The sequence below is a fragment of the Oryctolagus cuniculus genome, chromosome 12 (assembly GCF_051225735.1).
Source record: "Oryctolagus cuniculus isolate XC-2025 breed Fujian yellow rabbit chromosome 12, ASM5122573v1, whole genome shotgun sequence".
Lineage (NCBI taxonomy): Eukaryota > Metazoa > Chordata > Mammalia > Lagomorpha > Leporidae > Oryctolagus > Oryctolagus cuniculus.
In genome coordinates this window covers 110612347-110633368 of record NC_142878.1, presented here as the reverse complement: position 1 = coordinate 110633368, position 21022 = coordinate 110612347, and the positions used below count along the sequence as shown (strand labels likewise).

At 44.7% G+C, this 21022-nt stretch overlaps 1 protein-coding gene across 2 annotated transcripts in view; it reads left to right on the top strand.

Moving 5' to 3' along the window:
* The window catches only part of ARIH1 (ariadne RBR E3 ubiquitin protein ligase 1), a 112456-nt gene that overhangs the window by 52266 nt on the left and 39168 nt on the right, over positions 1-21022 (top strand). Inside the window, exon 3 of one of the 2 annotated variants that reach the window (XM_051822317.3) lies at positions 16044-16188. The exons of the other annotated variant lie outside the window; for it this stretch is intronic. Within the exon in view, the coding sequence (XP_051678277.1) occupies positions 16044-16188 (145 nt within the window). The remainder of the gene's footprint in view (positions 1-16043; positions 16189-21022) is intronic. 2 annotated transcript variants of the gene reach the window in all.

Genomic DNA, 21022 nt, shown 5'->3' with positions numbered 1-21022 from the left:
CATCTTTTGCCGCTTTCCCATACCATAGCAGAGAGCTGGATCAGAAGTGGAGCAGTTGGAACTCGAACCAGTGCCCATATTGGATGCCAGCACTACAGGGTCTTACTAGCTAGCCACAGTACCGCCAGTCCCGAAATAGTGTCTTTAAAATTGGTGCAAAATATCATTTTGTTTCATCTAATAGTTGTCATTTGTCACATGTTGAATGTTAGTAGCACTGCCATGCTTAATCTCCCTCCCTCCCTCCCTCCCTCCCTTCCTCCCTTCCTCCCTTCCTCCCTTCCTCCCTTCCTCCCTTCTTGTCTTTCATTCTAAGGAATTAGTCTGGAATATCTGTTGCAGTTTTTAATATTTACCTTTCCTAAGCTTTTTGTTTTCAGGTATATCATTTAAAAAGCATTTAGATGGTTTTTTAAAAATTAGAAAATAATGGGGCTGGTGGTATGGCACAGTGGGGTAAAGCCCTGACCTGAAGCGCCGGCATACCATGTGGGCACCAGTTCTAGTCCTGGCTGCTCCTCTTCTGATCCAGTTCTCTGGATTGACACAGCTCCGGCCTTTGCAGCCATCTGGGGAGTGAGCCAGCGGATGGAAGACCTCTCTCTCTGTCTGTACTTTTCTCTGTAACTCTTTCAAATAAATAAAATAAATCTTTTTTACAAAGTTAGAAAATTATTCTGTGGAGCTGGCACTGTGGCATAGTGGGTTAAGCCACTGCTTGCAGTGCTGGCATCCCATATGGGTGCTGGTTCGAGTTCCGGCTGCTCCACCTGTAGTCTACCTTCCTGATAATAGGCCATCCAAAGCCAGGAGCCAGGAGCTTCTTCCAGGTCTTCCACATGGGAGCAGGGGCCCAAGGACTTGGGCCATCATCCTCCACTGCTTTCTTAGGCCATAGTAGAGAGCTGGATTGGAAGTAGAGCAGCCAGGACTCAAACTGGTGCCCATATGGAATGCTGGCCCCTAATTCTGCCTTTCAAATAAGCAGGGAGCTGAATCGAAAGTGGAGCAGCCAGGACTCAAACTGGCACCCATATGGCTCTGGCTTAACTTGCTACAGCACAATGAAAGCTACTGAGACCAAATGACACTATATAAATTTTTTTTTAAAATACGATGTGTAGGTTTTTTTTTTTTTTTTAAAGATTATTTATTTGAAAGAGTTACACAGAGAGAGAAGGAGAGGCAGAGAGAGAGAAAGAGAAATCTTCCATCTGCTGGTTCACTCCCCAGTTGGCCGCAACAGCCAGAGCTGCGCCGATCCGCAGCTGGGAGCCAGGAGTTTCCTCCGGGTCTTCCCATGGGCACCCATGCAGGAGCCCAAGGACATTTTTAGTGGATGGCACTTCACAGTCAAACAGGATGGAAATTTTTACTTGTGAAAAATTTCCCCTGTCATCCATCTTCTGGTAAGGTGGGTTTGCTGTGGCATAGTAGGCTACGCTAAGCCTCCACCTCTGGCGCTGGCATCCCATATGGGCACCAGTTCGTGTGCCAGCTGCCCCTCTTCTGATCCAACTCTCTGCTTATAATCTGAGAAAGCAGTGGAAGATGGACCAAGTGTACCTGTGTGGGAGTCCTGGAGAAAGTTCCTTGCTCCTGGCTTTGGATTGAATCAGCTCAGCCTTGGCCTTTGAAGCCATCTGAGGAGTGATCCAGTGGGTAGAAAACCTTTCTGTTGGTCTCTCCTCTTTGTAACTACCTCTCAAAAAAAAAAAAAAAAAAAAAAAAAAGATAGATTATAGTACCAAAGTATCTTAGGCTTGTTAAAATTTGGTGAAAAGTAATCTCTATTTTAAACCATTATAGTAAAATGCAAAAATAAAACAACAGTAAGATACAACAATGTTCACTTTGAAGTGTAAGTATATACTCTGTTCTTGAGAACAGCTGCTCTTCAGTGCCAGCAGTGGAAGTGACGGTACATGGATGCCTCAGTGGAGAAGGAGACCGCGTCAAGCTAGAATACTCTATTTATAAAAGAATGTCGAGGCTGGTGCTGTGGCATAGCGGGTAAGGCCATCGCCTGCAGTGCCAGCTTCCAGTGTGGGTGCCGGTTCGGGTCCTGGCTGTTCCACTTCCGATCCAGCTCTCTGCTATGGCCTGGGAAAGCAGTAGAAGATGGTCCAAGTCCTTGGGCCCCTGTACCCACGTGGGAGACCCAGAGAAGGCTCCTGGCTTCAGATCGGGACAGCTCCGGCTATTGTGGCCAATTGGAGTGAACCAGCAGATGGAAGATCGATCTCTCTCTCTCTCTCTCTCTCTCTAACTCTGCCTTTCAAAGAAATAAATAAATCTTTTAAAAAAATGTGTTTTCTTTTTAAGACTGATTTATTTATTTGAAAGGCAGAGTTAGAGGAAGAGATAGAACCATCCCCTGGTTCCTTCCCTAAATGACTGCAGTAGCCGGGCCTGGCAGACATGGATGAACTGGTGCCCATGTGGGGTGCTGGAGCTGTAGGCACTGGTTTTACCTGCTGTGCCACATCGCTGGCCCCATGAATGACACTTAGAAACATTTTGTGTAAAAAGAAGACTATTCTGAATTGTTACTTACAAGTATATGTTTCTCTGTACATAAAATTCAAAAATAGGCAAAACTAAGCTGAATTGTTAATGAAGACAGGGCAGTGATTGCCTTGTTGGTAGAGGGCCTTTCCCTGGGAATGAATGGTAGGGGCTCCTGGAGTACTGGCAGTGCTCTTTGTTAGAGTTAAGCTGCTTGTTTATGTTTATGTATCTTATTAGGATTGCATTTTTTTAAATTTTATTTTATTTTTTTTGACAGGCAGAGTGGACAGTGAGAGAGAGACAGAGAAAGGTCTTCCTTTTGCCGTTGGCTCACCCTCCAATGGCCGCCACGGCCAGCGTGCTGCGGCCGGCGCACTGTGCTGATCCGAAGGCAGGAGCCAGGTACTTACCCTGGTCTCCCATGGGGTGCAGGGCCCAAGCACTTGGGCCATCCTCCACTGCACTCCCTGGCCACAGCAGAGAGCTGGCCTGGAAGAGGGGCAACCGGGACAGAATCCGGCACCCTGACCGAGACTAGAACCCGGTGTGCCGGCGCCGTAAGGCGGAGGATTAGTCTAGTGAGCTGCGGCGCCGGCTGAGGAGCAGACTTTTGCCTTGCTAGTCTTAAAGACCCCAGGTGCCCACACCAAAGTGTTGGGCTAAGCGCCTGGCTCCAGCTTCCTGTTGATGCAGATTTGGGGAGGTAGCAGTGATGGTATTTGCAGGCATTTGAGAAGTGAACCAGTGGAAGGGAGTGGATGCTGTGTGTGTGTGTGTATCTGTCTCTCTCAACCTGTCAAATCAGTATTGGAAAAAATAATTTTAAAGCACATTTGTACAAGCATATGGAAGGGAGCAACTCTTTCTGTTCAGATAATTAGCGGTACCTTTGGGATGGTATTGTGACTGAACAGGTTAAACAGTGTTAATTCTAGTCCCAGCTATTCTACTTTGGATCTTGTTCTTGGTAATGGGGCTTGGAAAGAAGCCAAAGATGGCCCAAGTTATTGGTTCCCTGCCACCCATTTGGAAGACCCTGAAGATGCTCCTAGCTTCCACCTGGCCCAGCCCTGACTGCTCAGCCATTTGGGGAGCGAACCAGTGAATGGAAGCGCGATCTCTCTCTCTCTCTCTCTCTCACTCTCTCTCACTCTCTCTCTCACTCTGCCTTTCAAATACCTGCAGGTCGATCTAGCTTATTACCAGGAGTGTCCTCATTGCCTTCCTAGACTGTGATAAGAAATCTGTTGAAACCTTAACTCTGACCATGTCAGTTCATTTTTTAACTTCCACCACCTTTGTGGTTCCTGCCACATCAAAGCTATACTCTTCACTTCATCCTTCATGTCTCGTTTGTTTTAAATGCCCTTTACAACTGTCTAGACTGGGCCGAAGCCAAGAACTAGGACGTCTGTCCCTGTCTCCATCTGGGCCTCCTACGTGAGTGGCAGGGACTGAAGCATCTGACTCTCTCCAAGGAAGCAGGATCGGGCTAGAGGGGCCAGGACTCCATCTCGGGCACTTCAGTATGGGTTTAAGATTTAGTTATTCATTTCATTGTTATAGAGAGAGAACCTCAGCGGCCAGGGCTGAACCAGGCTGAAGCCAGGAGCTAGGAACTTCACTCAGGTCCTCAATGCAGCAGGTCAAAGCTGCAGTCGTAAAATAACCCTTCTGGTCTACATCCTAAACATCACTGCAGCTGCTCTCGAGTTTTGATCATGTAAGGAAGCTTCACATTAGCATGTTTTAATTTACCAGTTCTTTTTTTTTATTATTTATTTATTTGTTAATTCTTTGCTGACAGACATGTTTTATTGAACACCTTGTACTGTTTTTCCTTTGTTTTTTTTTTTTTTTTTTTTTTGACAGGCAGAGTGGACAGTGAGAGACAGAGAGAAAGGTCTTCCTTTTCCATTGGTTCACCCCCAATGGCCCCTGCGGCCGGTGCACCGTGCAGATCCGAAGCCAGGAAGGAGCCAGGTGCTTCTCCTGGTCTCCCATGTGGGTGCAGGGCCCAAGCACTTGGGCCATCCTCTACTGCTTTCCCAGGCCACAGCAGAGAGCTGGACTGGAAGAGGAGCAACCAGGACTAGAACCTGGTGTCCATATGGGATGCTGGTGCCACAGGTGGAGGATTAGCCTAGTGAGCCACGGCACCGGCCTCTTTTTTTTTTTTTTTTTTTTTTTTTTTTTTGATAGGCAGAGTTAGAAAGTGAGAGAGAGAGAGACATAGAGAAAGGTCTTCCTTTTTCTGTTGGTTCACCCCCCAAATGGCCGCCACGGCCTGCGTGCTGTGCCATTCCGAAGCCAGGAGCCAGGTGCTTCCTCCTGGTCTCCCATGCGGGTGCAGGGACCCAAGCACTTGGGCCATCCTCCACTGCCTTCCCGGGCCACAGAAGAGAGCTGGACTGGAAGAGGACCAACCAGGACAGAATCTGGCGTACCAACCGGGACTAGAACCCGGGGTACTGGTGCTGCAGGTGAGGATTAGCCAAGTGAGCTGCAGCGCCGGCCGATTCACCAGTTCTTGAACACAAATTGGATGCCACATGGACTCTCTGATATGTCCCTCCCCACCTCCCCCCGATGTGTACACACAAACTCTGTAGGTGTTTCAGGACTAAGTTCACTGCAGCTGCTGCTTCTTTCAGCTCACTGAAAGCACAGCTTGTATCTCAGTCCCATGGTGCTACACATGGGTTGGGCCCAGACTCTTGGGCCATCTTCTGCTTTTCCCAGGCCATTAGCAGGGAGCTGGATCAGAAGTGGAGCAGCAGGATAGGAACGAACACTCATACAGGATGCTCTTGTCACAGGTGGTGGTTTTACTCTGTAAACCACAATGCCTACCCCACTACTGTGGTTTGTTTTGATTTTTGATTATTCTTTGTTTTAGCATAGTTGGATTTTAAACAGTTGCTTGGTTTATGGGCTTTCAATATTTGCAACTTAAAGAGCTCCATTAAATCCATTGCAGAAACATCAAGATAATAAAAAGTTGTTTATTGTACTGGAGGAAACTATTTTTTTGTTGTTGCTGTTGTTAATAGAAAGCACACTCACTGTTGCATGAATTACAAGTAGTATGTTTCATTTTTCTTTTATTTTTATTTATTTGGGTGGGAGGATTGACTCAACTCCCTGAATACCCACAATAGGCATGGCTGGGCAGCTGAAGCCAGGAACTAGGAACTCACTCCTGCTCCCCAATGTGGGTGGCAGGAACCCAGCTACTTGAGCTCACTTGCTGCCTCACAGGGTACACATTAGCAGGCAGCTGGGATCAGGAACTGGAGACAACAGTTGAAACCAGGTAATTCAGATGGCGGACATAGGTGTCCCACCTGCTAGGTTAAATGGCTCCCCCGATGTCATTTTCTATTAAAAATGTAAGACAGGAAGAAAAGACTGTTGAGTCGACTTCCCTGGAATGTTCATATTCAGACAAAGGGCACAGAGGCCATTGTCTTTGTTTTCTTTGACTTAAAAGATAATCTTTTAGGGGCGGGTGCTTGGTGCAGTGGTTAACACACCACGTAGGATGCCTATATGCTTTTATCAGAGTGCCTGATTTTAGTTCTGACCCTGTTAGCATTTCCAGCTCTCTGCTAATGCTTACTCTGAAGTACTTCGGTTCCTGCTGCCAACATAGGAGACCAAGATTGAATTCTGGGCTTCTGGCTTCAGTCTGATTCAGCCCTGGTTGTTGTGGGTATTTGGGGAGTGAACCAGAGGATGAGTGATCTCTCTCAGTCTGTTTGCCTTTCATGCATAATAAAAGTTTTGGACTTCCTGAAGGTCGGGGTGTAGGGGTGAGAAACATGTGAATAAGTTAAAACATTTTGTATACTCTTCCCAGTTGTTGACCACAGGTTAAGAACTCATGTGTTGGAAGAGCTAAATAAAATTGAATGATCATATTTAAGCTAGAATCCATGGGCAGGCACCAGCGACAGTGAGGTTGTTTCCCTAGGTGTGGCTGGAACACACCGTGAATCCATTGACTGTGTCTTCGTTTCATATCTGCCTTGGAATTCCATGTGAAGATCAGTAATCTTATTCAGAAATGCTTTTTGAGGGGTGGGTGTTGTGGCACAGCAGGTTAAGTCTTTGCTTAGAATGCCTGCCTAATCTGCTTCAGATCCAGCTTCCTGCTACTGCAAGCCCTGGGAAGTAGCAGGTGATGGCCTAAGTACTTGGATCCCTGCCACCTATGTGGGAGACTTGGATGGAATTCTGGGCTCCTGGCTTCAGCCTGCGCCAGTTGTGAGCGTTTGTAGCTTGAAATGGGATGGAAGATAACCCTATCAAGAACAGCAACAACAACAAAACATTTTATGTATATATTTAAAAATGTATATGTGTTGCTGGCGCTGCGGCTCACTAGGCTAATCCTCCACCTAGTGGTGCCGGCACTCCGGGTTCTAGTCCCAGTCAGGGCACCAGATTCTGTCCCGGTTGCCCCTCTTCCAGGCCAGCTCTCTGCTGTGGCCCGGGAAGGCAGTGGAGGATGGCCCAAGTCCTTGGGCTGCACCCCATGGGAGACCAGAAGAAGCACCTGGCTCCTGCCTTCGGATCAGTGCGGATCGCCGGCCGCAGCGGCCATTGGAGGGTGAACCAATGCAAAAGGAAGACCTTTCTCTCTGTCTGTCTCTCTCTCTCACTATCCACTCTGCCTGTCCAAAAAAAAAAAAAAAAAAAAAAGTATATGTGTTGATAATGGTTAAAGCTGGGTGATGGTAATTTTCTGTTCTCTTGTGTTCCTATGGTTGAAGTTTTTCTATCAGGTGTGAGAACTTTCTTGGAAGATGGCATATTTTGTTGGTCATGACTTTGTTAGACCTCAGAGGAATTAATCTTACATCTGTTTTACTACTCTTGGTTCCTTAATCTGCTGCTGTTGGTGCTGGCGCTATGGCATAGTGGGTTGGGCCTCTACCTGAAGCCCCTGCATCCTGTATGGGCACTCCCACTTCCAGTTTAGCTCTTGTCTGGCCTGTTCCACTTCCAGTCCAGCTCTCTGCTGGTTGCCTGGAAGGGCAAGTGCTTGGGCCCCTGCACCCATGTGGAGAACCCAGAGGAGGCTCCTGGCTTGGGTTGGTCCAGCCCTGGCCATTGTGGCCATTTGGGAAGTGAACTACTGGATGGAGGATATCTCCCCCCCCCCCCCCCCCCGCCTCTCAAATAAATAGATTAAAAAAAAAAACTGCCTTCATCATGGCTCAGAAACCAAATAAAATATTAAAGAAAGTTTCTCAGAAATCACACTGAGTGCTTGCTGCAGCTTGAAGCAGTGTTAAATATTAGCAGCTTCCTTGCCAAGTGAATTTTTTTCCCCGCTTTGCTTAGTAGCAGTACACTCTGAATTTTATTAGTGTCATTTTTGTTAGGTTTATTTGTATGAAAATTTACATTCTACTTCAGGAGCCCTTTTAAATTTATATTTGTATTGAAGTAACAGTTTTAATAGTCTGATAGTTTTGCAAGATATTTAAATGGATTCCAGTTGATTTTAAGGCCCCTCCCCCCACTTCAGTTCTGCTTGCTGCTAATTAGCCTGGGAAACGCCAGCAGCAGAAGATGGCTCCTGCCTCCCGTAGGGGAGACGCTGGTGATGCTCCTGGCTTCTACCTGGCCCAGCCCTTGCTGCCGCAGCCATTTGAGGAGTTAGCCAGCCAATGAACGATCGTTTGGACTGTCCCTCTCTCTGTAACTCTTTTTTTTTTTAAAGAATTTTACGTGAAAAAGTGTTCCAAACTCTTTGAGTTCAGTCTGTTTCCCCTGAAGAAAAGGAACTGTCCACTTCCTTTATCTTGATGAATTATTTACAGTATTGTGCTCTACCACGTCTGCTTGTTTTTTTCTTTGGTAGTGAGGGTTACTGGGGAATGTTCTTGGGGTATCTGTTCTCTTGTTTGATATCACTCTGAATACTTTCATGCCTTGTGTTTAATTTTTGATTTTCATAAATTTGAGGCAGTTCTTGATCATATGATTTAAATTAATTTTGCTGTTCCTTTGACGTTTTTGTCTGATTAAATGCTGGTTTTGCTCAGCTGTATATATATTTCTGTGAACATTATGAATGAATACGAGACAGAATAGAATTTGCAGCCTGGGAAACTTTTGTTTACGCTGACAAACAGTAATTGCCTATATTAACACTGTTACTCCAGAGAAATCTAGCCCCTGAGAGTGGGGATCCCTTTCTCATGCCCCACCCTGCTGAGGAAAAGGCTAGGCTTCCCTGTGCTGTCCTCCTCTCGGTGTCACTGCCACAGAAGGCTTGCAGAAGAAGAGCAGGGTCCCGGGTCGCCCCCTGCAGCTGTTCTTCAGGGAGCAGTGTGCTTACCAGGGACGCAGTCCTTTGTCATTCTGGTCTGCTTGCCACAAGCAGCGGTGACGAACTCTCCAGTGACCTGGTGTGGGGAGTTAAGAATCCTGTATTCCTGAGCATAGCCGTCTTCAATAAAACTCAGATTCTTTGTTCTCTGAAGAAAATTCATGTGAACATAGACTGCGACAGGAGGGATCAAAGATGAGCTGATAAAACAGCATAACAGAAGGAAGCTGACAGAGCGAGGGGAATTGAAGGAACAAATCATAATCTTGTCAGACTGGAAACTGCAGTGGGAGAGAGGGCACGGAAGGTCAGAGGTGGTGCTGACCAGCTGCAGGCATGAGGGCAGGTGCCAGGTTGGCTGCAGACCAAGCAGAAGATGCTTGACCAGACCAGGCCTGAGTGGTGTTTCAGAGGGACAGCTCATGCCTCAGACTGTTGAACTTTACAGAGAAGAAAGGAAAAAACACCTATTTTATATGCCAGAAGAGAATGATTTGAATTACAGGGTGAGAGAACCTGGTTTTTGCCACAGACTTCTCAATAACAATTGGTAGCAGGGAAAAAAATGAAACATTCCTATATACAGAATAATAATATTGAGACGGAAAGGGTTTTGCCAGTTTGAACCTTTGAGTACATTTAAACATTAGAAATATGTCTAAGTGGAGGTGATGAAGTTTAGGAAACAAATAGCAGTTTTCATATTTGTTTTCATTTTTTTTAATAAGAAAAACTATGGAGCAGGCATTTTGGTCCAGCTGGTGAAGTCACCCTTGGGATGCCAGCATTCCATATTGGAGTGCCAATTCAGCTCCTGCTAATAGCCCTGGGAGGTGGCAGGCAATGGCTGGAGCGCTTCAGTTTTAGGCACCCCTCCCTAGGTCTTCTGTTTGGCCCATACCCTGATGTTGCAGCTATTTGGGGAGTGAACCAGCTGATGAAAGGTTTCCCTTCCCTCTTCTTCCTCTCTCACTTTCTGTTACTCTTTGAAATAAATAAATCTTTAAGAAAACGAAAGGGGGCCGGCGCTGCGGCTCACTAGGCTAATCCTCCGCCTGTGGCGCCGGCACACCAGGTTCTAGTCCTGGTCGGGGCGTCGGATTCTGTCCAGCCGGTTGCCCCTCTTCCAGACCAGCTCTCTGCTGTGGCCAGGGAGTGCAGTGGAGGATGGCCCAGGTGCTTGGGCCCTGCACCCCATGGGAGACCAGGAGAAGCACCTGGCTCCTGGCTTCGGATCAGCACAGTGCGCAGGCCGCAGCAGCCATTGGAGGGTGAACCAACGGCAAAAGGAAGACCTTTCTCACTGTCCACTCTGCCTGTCAAAAAAAAAGAAAAAAGAAAGAAAGAAGGAAAAAAAAAAAAGAAAACGAAAGGGGTCAGCATTGTGGTTCAGTGGGTTAATCCACCAGTTGTGAACACCAGCATCCCACAGTAGAGTGACTGTTTTGAGTCCTGGCTGCTCCATTTCTGATTCAGCTCCCTGCTAATGAGCCTGTGAAAGCCGTGCAGGTGGCCCGAGTACTCTGCCACCTGTGTGGGAGACCTGAATGGAGTTCTGGCATCTGCAGCCTGGCCTAGAGAGTGAACCAGCAGATGCAAGGTTTTTTCTCTGTCACTGTACCTTTCAAATAAGTTAAACTTTTTTTAAACAAAAAAGCTAGGTGCTACCTGCATTGCTGATGTTTTATATGAACTCCGATTGAGTCCTGGCCACTCTACTTCGGATCTAGCTCCCTGCTAATGCTCCTGGAAAATTTGCTGATGGTGGCCCAAGTCCTTTGGCTTCTGTACCCACGTGAGAGACCTGGATGGAGTCCCAGGCTTCTGGCTTCCATCTGACCCAGCCCCGGCCATTATGGCCATTTGTGGAGCAAACCAGTGGATAGAAGATCTCTTCTTTCTTGGTAACTCTGCCTTTTAAATAAATAAATATTAGGATTAATTAATTAATATTAAATAAATATTTTTAAAACAAATATAATTAATTGAAAAATATATATAAAATTGAATTTTTAATCCAAGGAAAGTTCCAGGAAGTTCTAACCAAAATGTCAGGGTTAAGTGTCAGGTTCTGTAATGTAAGAACAATCAATGTGTTATTTAAGGTAAATTAGCTTAAGTTTATTGCTACGCAAGCAGCTCCTAGTGAGTCAATTAGATTTCAAAATCTTCCATATGACCATTTTGAGTTCAGGAGTAAGAAAACCTTATTATAAATGAAAATAACAACAAAAGCCGTGGTAGCCCTTTGTCCTAGTTTGATGCCCGTGACGGAGCACTTGGGCTCTGTTGACTCCTGCTTCCTGAGAAGCAGTGGTGATAGCTGAAGTCTGAGTTCCTGCCACCCACATGGAAGATGTGGATCGAGTTCAGGGCTCTCAGCTGGCCTAACTCTGGCAGTTGCAGGAATTGAGACAGTAAACCATCTCTCAGAAATATATATTTTTTAAAAAGCAAAATTCATGTAGTTCTAACAAATGAAACTAATGTAGTAGGAAAAAAAAGATTTGGAGACCTACAATTTCCAAGAATATGAGTGAATTGTTTGTTTATCTGAGCAATTTTTGAAAGTTCTTCAGGGGGTTCTAAAATTGATTCAGGAAGCTATAAACTCCAGTGTCTTCTGTCATTAAGAAATATACTTAGGGGTGGGCATTTAGCCTACTGAGTACATTGCCTGCATCCCATATTGGAATACCTGAGTTGAAGTTCCAGCTCTGGCTCCAACCATTGTGTGCATTTATGGAGTGAACCAGCAAATGGGAGCTCCCTCTCTCCCTCTCCTCTCCCTTTCTACCTCATGGCCATCCAAAGAAATGAATAATTAACCAAAAAATGCAAATAAACCTAAAGCGAAGGGATTCAGCTTGGCGATAAAAGACCTTAAAATATTTGAAAAAATTTTAGGGCCTATTTAGTGGGAAAAAAAAAGGTGTAAAACTATTGGAAGACAAAATAAGAGAAGGAATAAGTACATTGAGAAAAATAAATACCTTGTTGTTTTCTAGGGAGACTCAATATTACGAAGAGTCAGTTCTTCCCTCAGTCACTGTAGTCGCAATGTTTAGTGTAATGAAAATTCCAGGAGGACTTGTCACTCTCACAGGTGACTGTCTGCTGACTTAAAGAAGAGCCAAGGAATTCTGTAGCAGATGATGATAATGGGACCCCTGTCAGATAGTTAATCAAAAAGTAAGCGTGCAGAGAAGTAAGAGGAACATCCGGGAACAGGTTACTGACCGGGGACCCGTGGGGAAGGTTGTCTGTGGCCGCAGGGAGAGGTGGGCTAATGAGCTGGTCTTCTGGAAGAAGCTGAGCGTCGGTAGCAGGCAGCTTCTGGACACTGAGCCTGCGGAGAAAACATGGTTACAAATTCAGTGATGCGGAGAGTACAGACAGGAGCTGTCAGAGAAGGTGTGCTTGATGTAGTAAGGTTTGACCGAATCCTAGAGGTTCAGAAAACCACTCTTCAGTCAATTATTAGATCAGCTTACTCCACATTGCACAAAAGAAGTTCCAAGTGAATCAGCTGTTGTCCTGGTAATAGCTCAAAGGAAAGATCTAATCATTAATAGATTTTTCGTTAAAATTTTTGGGTATGGAGGTCGTTAAACTTTTAATATTTTATTTGACAGAGAGTATGCGCTCTCATGTGGGTGGCGTGGATAGCTAGTGGATATGTCACAGCTGCCTCCCAGGATGCATACCTGGGGTGGAACCTGCGTGCTCCCATTAGGGATGCTGGCATGCCAACTGGTGTCTTGACTACTAGACCAAATTCCCACCCCTTTAGGTCTTTTAAAACTTAGTATGGGGGCCAGCGCTGTGGTGTAGTAGGTTAATCCTGTGCCTGCGGTACCGGCATCCCATATGGGCGCCAGTTCTAGTCCTGGCTGCTCCTCTTCCAATCCAGCTCTCTGCTGTGGCCCGGGAGGGCAGTGGAGGATGGCCCAAGTCCTTGAGCCCCTGCACCCACATGGGAGACTGGGAAGAAGCACCTGGCTTTGGATCAGTGCAGCTCTGGCCATTGTGAACCAACGAATGGAAGACCTTTCTGTCTGTCTCTCCCTCTCAAGTCTGTAACTCTACCTCTCAAATAAATAATAAAGTCTTGGGAAAAAAAAAACTTAGTATGAACATTAGAAATTACAATAAGGTTTTGCATAGTAGATTTGCTGACATAAATAAACACCTTTAAACAAGGTTGAAATGCAGGTCAGAAACAGGGAAAGGAAAGTGGTGGGTGAGACAAAGGAGTTTGTCCCGTATTTCCTTTTTCTTTCTATTTCCATACTGAACTCTGATAAAAGGTAGGGAGTAAGACCACCATAGAAAAACATATGAAGCCTCATTCATAAACAAAGAAATGTAAGTTAAGTCTAAGATGTCTGTTAAATATTGTTTTGTAAAGAAAGCAGGTTGTGAATTGGGAGTATGATGTTACTTCTGCGAAACTATAGACACACAATCCTGTGGCTATGTCCACAGAATGCTGTATAGGATATTACTATGTGAGGAGTCAGTTCCATATCATTTCAGATGGTACATTTGTCCTTTCTTGTGAGCATTGAAATTTTTTTTTTAATTTAAAGATTTTAATTATTTTTGAAATTTATAGTTAGAGATCTTCCATCTGCTGGTTCATTCCCCCAAATGGCCGGGACAGCCAAGGTCTGGGCCAGGCCGAAGCTAGGAAACAGGAGCTTCATTCCAGTCTCCCATGTGGCCCAAGTACCTGGACCAGCTTCTACTGCTTTCCTAGGCACATTATCAGGGAGCTGGATTGGAAGTGGAGCAGCCAGGACTTGAACCAGTGCCCAAATGGGATGCTGCCGCTGCAGACAGCAGCTTAAGCCACTAAACCACAGCACCAGCCCCCCAAGCATGAAAGTTTTGTTTAAAAAAAAAATTGTGAGATCAGGTGTTTGGTTTATGGGTTCATGTTTGATGTTAACCTCTTATACTTTCAGCTTTTCAGATAAAACTTGGCAGTTTGTTTTCTCAGTGATGAAATTTGTAGGGCAGCATTTGGTGTTCTGTGTGTGTATTCTGTGATCTGAATAATCAGGGACAGCTTCTACTATGCATTAATATGAGCTGTGCTGGCAATTTGATAGTTTGATCATTCCATTGAAATACACTGTAGTTGTAACATTTAGAAAAAAGATACTTCCTAGTCTTAGTGAAATAATATGATTTGTTCTCATCTGAGTGATTTTTCTAGAGGCAGATGCTTTGGCAACACAGACCTTCATGGAAAACACTGGAAATCTCTTTGAGTATTTATTAATTTTTTTGAAAGATTTATTTATTTATCTGAAAGGTAGAGTTAGAGTGGGAGACACAGAAAAGTCTTCCATCCACTGGTTTATTCCCCAAAATTTGGCCACAGTGGCCGGAGCTGAGCCAATCTGAAGCCAGGAGGCAGGATCTTCTTCCCGGTTCAGGAGCCCAAGTACTTGGGTCGTCTTCCACTGCTTTTCCAGGTACATTAGCAGGGAGCTGGATTGGAAGTGGAGCAGCGCCAATATGGGATGCTCATGCTTCAGGCAGTGGCTTTACCTGCTACACCACAGCGCTGGCTCCAGCATTGTAGTTATTGAAACCTGGACTTTACAGCTTAAAAGTAATTGATGAGGTGCTGCATTTTTTTGGTTGTATGCCAGATTGAGTTTGTTTGTTTGTTTTAAATCCATTGCTGCCAGGGACCAGGTGTCTTCTGGATTAAAGGAAAGCACTGTGCTAAGTATTTGCTTCTGTCAAGAGGTTTGCAGTTCTCTTAAAACTCAGGGTAGGACTTATCATACCATCACTTGATTTCTTGAATATGTACCTACTTTTATATATTTGGGTATAGATTTTATGAAAAGCTAGTATTTAACTTATTTGATGTGAAATGTTTAATGATCTGTTTTTGTTTCCTTCTCCATTTTCTCAGTAACTTAAAACATTTCAAAAGAATATTTAGAAAGCAAGTTTATTGTACAGAATGAGGCACATGTAATTTTATTCATTAAACAAATTGTATAACAAAGTACGCTTTGTAAATGGTTTTCCATAGCTAATATGTTTACACTGGTTTAACTAAAATCATTAGGGTAATTGATTTGTGTAAAATTGAGCCCAGTCTTTTGAAGACTTGTTTTATTTATTTGAAAGGTGGAGTTAGGGAGGAAGCGGGGCTGGGGGGTGGGGGGGAGGAGATCTGCCATCCTCTGGTTCACTCCCCAAATGGCCACAAAGGCTGAGGCTGAGCTGTTCTGAAGCCAGGAGCCTAGAGCTCCCTCGGGATCTCCCACGTAGGTACAGGGGCCCAACCACGTGAGGCATCTGTCACTGCTTTCCCAGGAGAATTAGCAGAGACGTGTATCACAAATGGAGCAGCTTGAACTTGAACTGGTGCCCACACAGGTTGGTGGCATCACTGATGTTGACTTTCTCACTACACCACAATAGTAACCCCAAGCCCAACCTTTTAAAATACATTTATTATTATTATTTTTTTTATTTTAAGATTTTATTTTATTGAAAGGCTGAGTTGCATAGAAAGAGATCTAAACTGAAAGATCTTCCATCTGATGGTTCACTACCCAGATGGCCACTTTGGCCAGGACTGGATGAGGCCAAAGCCAGGAACTTCATCAGGGTCTCCCATGAGGTTGGCAGGAGTGCAAACACTTGGGCTGTGCTGCTGTTCTCGGTGCATTAGCAGGATGGACGTTGTATCAGAAGTGGAACAGCTAAGGCAGGAACTGGTGCCCACATGGGATGCTGACTTCCCAGGCGGTGCCTTAACCCACTGTATCACATGCAGACCCCATGTATGATTCTTAATAATAGGTACCACTAACAATGTCATAACTAAATGTAGGCTAGTTGTGTTGCCGTTAAAATACTAATTGCTTAAATTCCCTGGCCTCTTACTTAAAAATAAAGCAAGAATTTTAGAAAGTTAAAACAGCGACATTTACTTTCAGATACACAGCAGAAGCACACACAGACACACAGACAACCTGTATTTGCTACAGTCTGTAGCTGTACCTCTCTGATTTTCTCTGAGCAAAAAGGTTTTGATCTTGTTTATTTTAATTCAGTTAATTGCTTTTCCCTATAGAAAATCAGGTTTTGGAGAGCTCTAACAGTATGCTATTGCTGGGCTCTCATCCTTTCTGTTTAAATAATGCAGGTACTTTGATGGAAACCTGGAGAAGCTCTTTGCTGAGTGTCATGTAATTAATCCAAGTAAAAAGTCTCGAACACGCCAGATGAATACCAGGTCATCAGCACAGGACATGCCTTGTCAGATCTGCTACTTGAACTACCCTAACTCGGTGAGTATCTGGTAGTGTAAGGCTAGCACTGACTCTAGTTCATTATTCTAATGAAAGAAGTCTGGGGGGTTAGAAGTAGTGACCAGTAAGTAGTAACGTGTCAATGTGTTAAGGAGAGGAAGAAAAAGAAAAAGAGCTGGGTTCGCTATATTCTCAATCACAACTAATTTTTCCTTTTTTAAATAAAATTTTTAAGTTCTCATTACATACTTCAATATTTCTGGAGTTTATTTACCAGCATGGGGGGAATCATGTAAAAGGTAGGCAGTGAGTAGAGTTGGTGTTCATCCAAACTAAAACACATTTGTTTGTATTCATTGTTTTGTTGGAGAAGTAGACAAAGCCACCATCTATTGGTTCACTCCCCAAATGTCCACATCCACTAGAGCTGGGTCTGGGCCAGAACCAGGAGCTGAGAACTCCGTCCAGGTCTCCCACATGCGGGCAGAAACCCACATACTTGCTCCATTATTTTTGTCCCACACAATCTGTGGGACAACTCTGATGTGGAACTTGGGCATCTTAACCCCCAGTCTAAACACACACTCCCACCTTGTTTGTTAACCCCCTAAAAAAAGAAATACTGTTTGCTAGGGAACTTTCAGAATCCTTCCTAAGATTTTCAGTTATATAAATCCATTCTAGTGGAGATTTGTGGATGGCAGGGGTGAGCAGAGATTGGAAGTAGAAGCATGCAGTTGGTATTTGTCTTATGTATCTATTCCTCTTAAAAATTTATTGAGGTAAGATGATTTACTTTGAAGTGTTTAGTGAAGAAATTTTAGGTTTCTGCAATCTTCCTGTGAAGACTACTTGATTCCATTTGCAGCATGAGTGAGTTACTTGGAATGCAATGGTAAAGATGCTTCAGGCTATCTAAGAAGTCTTATTTCTGTGATAGTTATAACTATCTTGTTCATATTCTCTACTTTTAATAATTAAGCACTTTTTAATTAATTATTGTCTACCAGGTCTTATTCTGTTTGTAGATGTAGACATATTGAAGGTTTTCCCCTGTTTATCTTGATCAGCTTGTTAACTCTTAACTCTTGATAGAGTTTCATATGTCTTTAAAAAGGCACATTTGAAAGGAGCTAATTTATTCATATTTTTAAGTGATTATGAAAGAAACAATTGAATACTTGGAGTCAGTGAGTTAAAGTAATTTAGTAGGTAAAGTGCTAAACCTACCTCAGATTTTCAGACTCTTATTAAGGTAAATATTTGCCTTAGGGAGAAGATCTCACTGTTTTTCTTTGTCTTTCCAATGAGTAGAATAAAGTTTTCTCTCAGCTCTCTTCTAGTCTTTGGATCTGTCATTTCCTTCTCCTTAAATCACCATCCTAACTTGAGCTTGAGTATTTTTTTTTTTTTTATTTTTTATTTTTGATAGGCAGAGTGGACAGTGAGAGAGAGACAGAGAGAGAAAGGTCTTCCTTTGCCGTTGGTTCACCCTCCAATGGCCGCCGCTGCAGCCGGCGCACCGCGCTGATCCGATGGCAGGAGCCAGGAGCCAGGATCCAGGTGCTTTTCCTGGTCTCCCATGGGGTGCAGGGCCCAAGCACCTGGGCCATCCTCCACTGCACTCCCTGGCCATAGCAGAGAGCTGGCCTGGAAGAGGGGCAACCGGGACAGAATCCGGCGCCCCGACCGGGACTAGAACCCGGTGTGCCGGTGCCGCAAGGTGGAGGATTAGCCTATTGAGCCACGGCGCTGGCTATGAGCTTGAGTATTTTAAAGAATAATTAGTACTACTACTTTTTTAAACTTTTTTTTTTTAAGATTTTATTTATTTATTTGAAAGAGTTACACAGAGAGAGGAGAGGTAGAGAGAGAGGTCTTCCATTTGCTGGTTCACTCCCCAATTGGCCGCAACGACTGGAGCTGAGCCGATCTGAAGCTGGGAGCCAGGAGCTTCTTCCGGGTCTCCCACGTGGGTGCAGGGGCCCAAGGACTTGGGCATCTTCTACTGCTTTCCCAGGCCACAGCAGAGAGCTGGATCGGAAGTGAAGCAGCTGGGTCTCGAACCAGTGCCCATATGAGATGCCGGCGCTTCAGGCCAGGGCATTAACCTACTGTGCCACAGTGCTGGCCCCCAGTACTACTATTAAAATACTTTAAATTTGGGGCTGTGGCGCCGGCACCCCGGGTTCTAGTCCCGGTTGGGGCACTGGATTCTGTCCCAGTTGCTCCTCTTCCAGTCCAGCACTCTGCTGTGGCCCAGGAATGCAGTGGAGGATGGCTCAGATGCTTGGGCCCTGCACCCACATGGGAGACCAGGAGGAAGAATCTTGCTCCTGGCATCGGATCGGCACAGCGCACCGGCCGTAATGGCAATTTGGGGGATGAACCAATGGAAGGAAGACCTTTCTCTCTGTCTCTGTCTCTCTCTCTCACTAACTCTGCCTGTCAACAACAACAAAAAACAAACAAACAAACAAAAAAAACAACAACACACACACAACTTGAAATTCATGTTGGGACCATTTCTTTGCCATTTGTCATTTATGTAGTGCTGCAGTTTATTTGTGAAGTAATACTAAGACCCAAATAACTTGTCCCAGATCTGATTTACTCCTTGGCATTCTTCCTCCTGTTCCTTTATAGCCAGTTTCTACTTAATTTAAATCTAATTTGAGTAATGAAGTTAGAGGCTTACAAATAGCCACTGTAGCTTTCTCAATGCACTCAGTTACCATCCAGCAACTCAACAAACTGGAGCTGAAGTCTTGAGTGATTTAAAGTGTGAAATTTTCCTTTGCCCTTGTAACTGATGATGGAGGAAGTGCTACTCATTCAACATACAGGCACTGTGGCATGGGCCAAAAAGTCACTGACGTAGGAAGTGGCAGCAATAATGTGAACAGACTACCCTTTTAATGGCAATGTGCTGTGTGCTGCAAAGGATGAGATAGCAAGAGGAGCAGCATTGTTGCAAGGAAGAGTTGGGAAATGTGGCTCAAGCGCTGGAGCCCTCCTCTGGAGGCTGGAAGGCAGGCAGAGTAGCTAGCACTGTCTTGCGGGATGCCAGCATACCAAGTGGCGGTTTAGCCAGCTGTGCCTTCTTGGGGTAGGTATTGGACTGATACGTAGAAGGATAATTTTAACTTTTGCAGTTTTGGAGGTAAGTATCAGCTGAAATTCTCCATTAAACTCTGCTTATTTAATTAGTACTTTCTTGGCTTACACTGTGTAAGCCATACATTTCAGTTCTAGTTTCAGATGTTTATACTTTATTTATATACATCTTCAGTGCTTTTGTCCTCCTAGAGAGCAGTGTCAGCTTTATATGGGTGTCACATGGAAATGTGTTCACTAAATGCTTCTGATCACCGAGTTTAGAATACTTTGGAGTTAACTGTTGTGGATGGTCTGTCCTTTAAAAGCAATTTCCCCACCCTGTAGAGCACTTCGATTCCTAGGGCTGCCCCTCCCCACCTGTGTTACAGTTAATTCAGGGGGTCCTTTTCTTTTTTAAAAGATTCATTCATTTATTTATTTGAAAGTCAGATACAGAGAGAGGAGGAGAGACAGAGCGAGTGAGAGATCTTCCATCCACTGGTTCCATCTGTCCTCAGGGTGGGCCCAACAGCATGGGCTAGGCCAAGCCATTGTGGGTGGCAGGGGCTGAAGCCCTTCAGTCATCTGCTGCTGCTTTTTCCAGACCATTAGCTGGGAGCTGGATGGGAAGTAGAGCAGTGGGACTCCAGCTGGCGCCGTGGATGGGGTGTGGGTGTCTTAGGTAGCAGCTTTACCTGCGGTGCTCTTGACTTTCAGTGATTTAGTAACCACTGTGACCGTTAATCTGTCAGTCTTGAGGATTCTTATTTTAAACAGAATACAGCATATATGCGTGTATATGTGTTTTCACCTTTTTGTAATTGTTCGTGTATTCTCACTATAGTCTTGAGAATCAAAGACTGCCTTAGAATTCTGTGAGCAAGTTAGTGCCAGGTCTTCATTACAGGGAGTAGTGAAATGAGACTCACTTACACTTAATGTTTTACATGTTGTTCTGTCTGTAAAACCAGTCCCAGGACACACACACACAGCCTTCCATGACTGCTTCTGTGCCTTTAAAAAAATGTAGTTGTGGGGATGGCACTATGTCTCACTTGGTTAATAATCCGCCTGCGGCACCGGCATCCCATATGGGCGCCGGATTCTGTCCCGGTTGCTCCTCTTCAGTCCAGTTCTCTGCTGTGGACTGGGAAGGCAGTACAGGATGGCCCAAGTGCTTGGGCCCCTGCACCTATGTGGGAGACCAGGAAGAAGCACCTGGCTCCTGGCTTTGGATCAGCGCAGCACCGGTTGTGTCAGCCGTTTGGGGAGTGAACCAACGGAGGGAGGACCTTTCTCTCTGTCTCTCTCACTGTCTACAACTCTACCTGTCAAATAAAAACAAACAAACAAGAAGCAAAACAAAAAAAATTGCAGTTGATAGGCTGTATACAGAATTTGCTGTACTATTTGCATTTAGTATCATAAGCACCATCAAATTTCACTAACGTGTTTTAAAAATAGCTAATTAGAAAATGTAATGGACTAAATAAAGCAGAAGTAAGAACCATAAAAACAGTAAGTATGAAAAAACTTGACAAGAAAATGTGAAAGTTTGTTATGAAGAAGACTTGAAATACCAAGAGAGTCAGAGACAGCTTTAATATTTGCTAAGATTAGAGAAACGTTTGGAGAAAAATTAGAAAAATAACCAAGTAACAGTAGGCTGGCAGCGGAGAGCAGTGCGTGGAGCCATGCTGCCTGTCATGGGAGCACATCATGCTACCCACGTGGGCTTGGATGGAGTTCAGGGCTCCTGGCCATTGCTGCCATT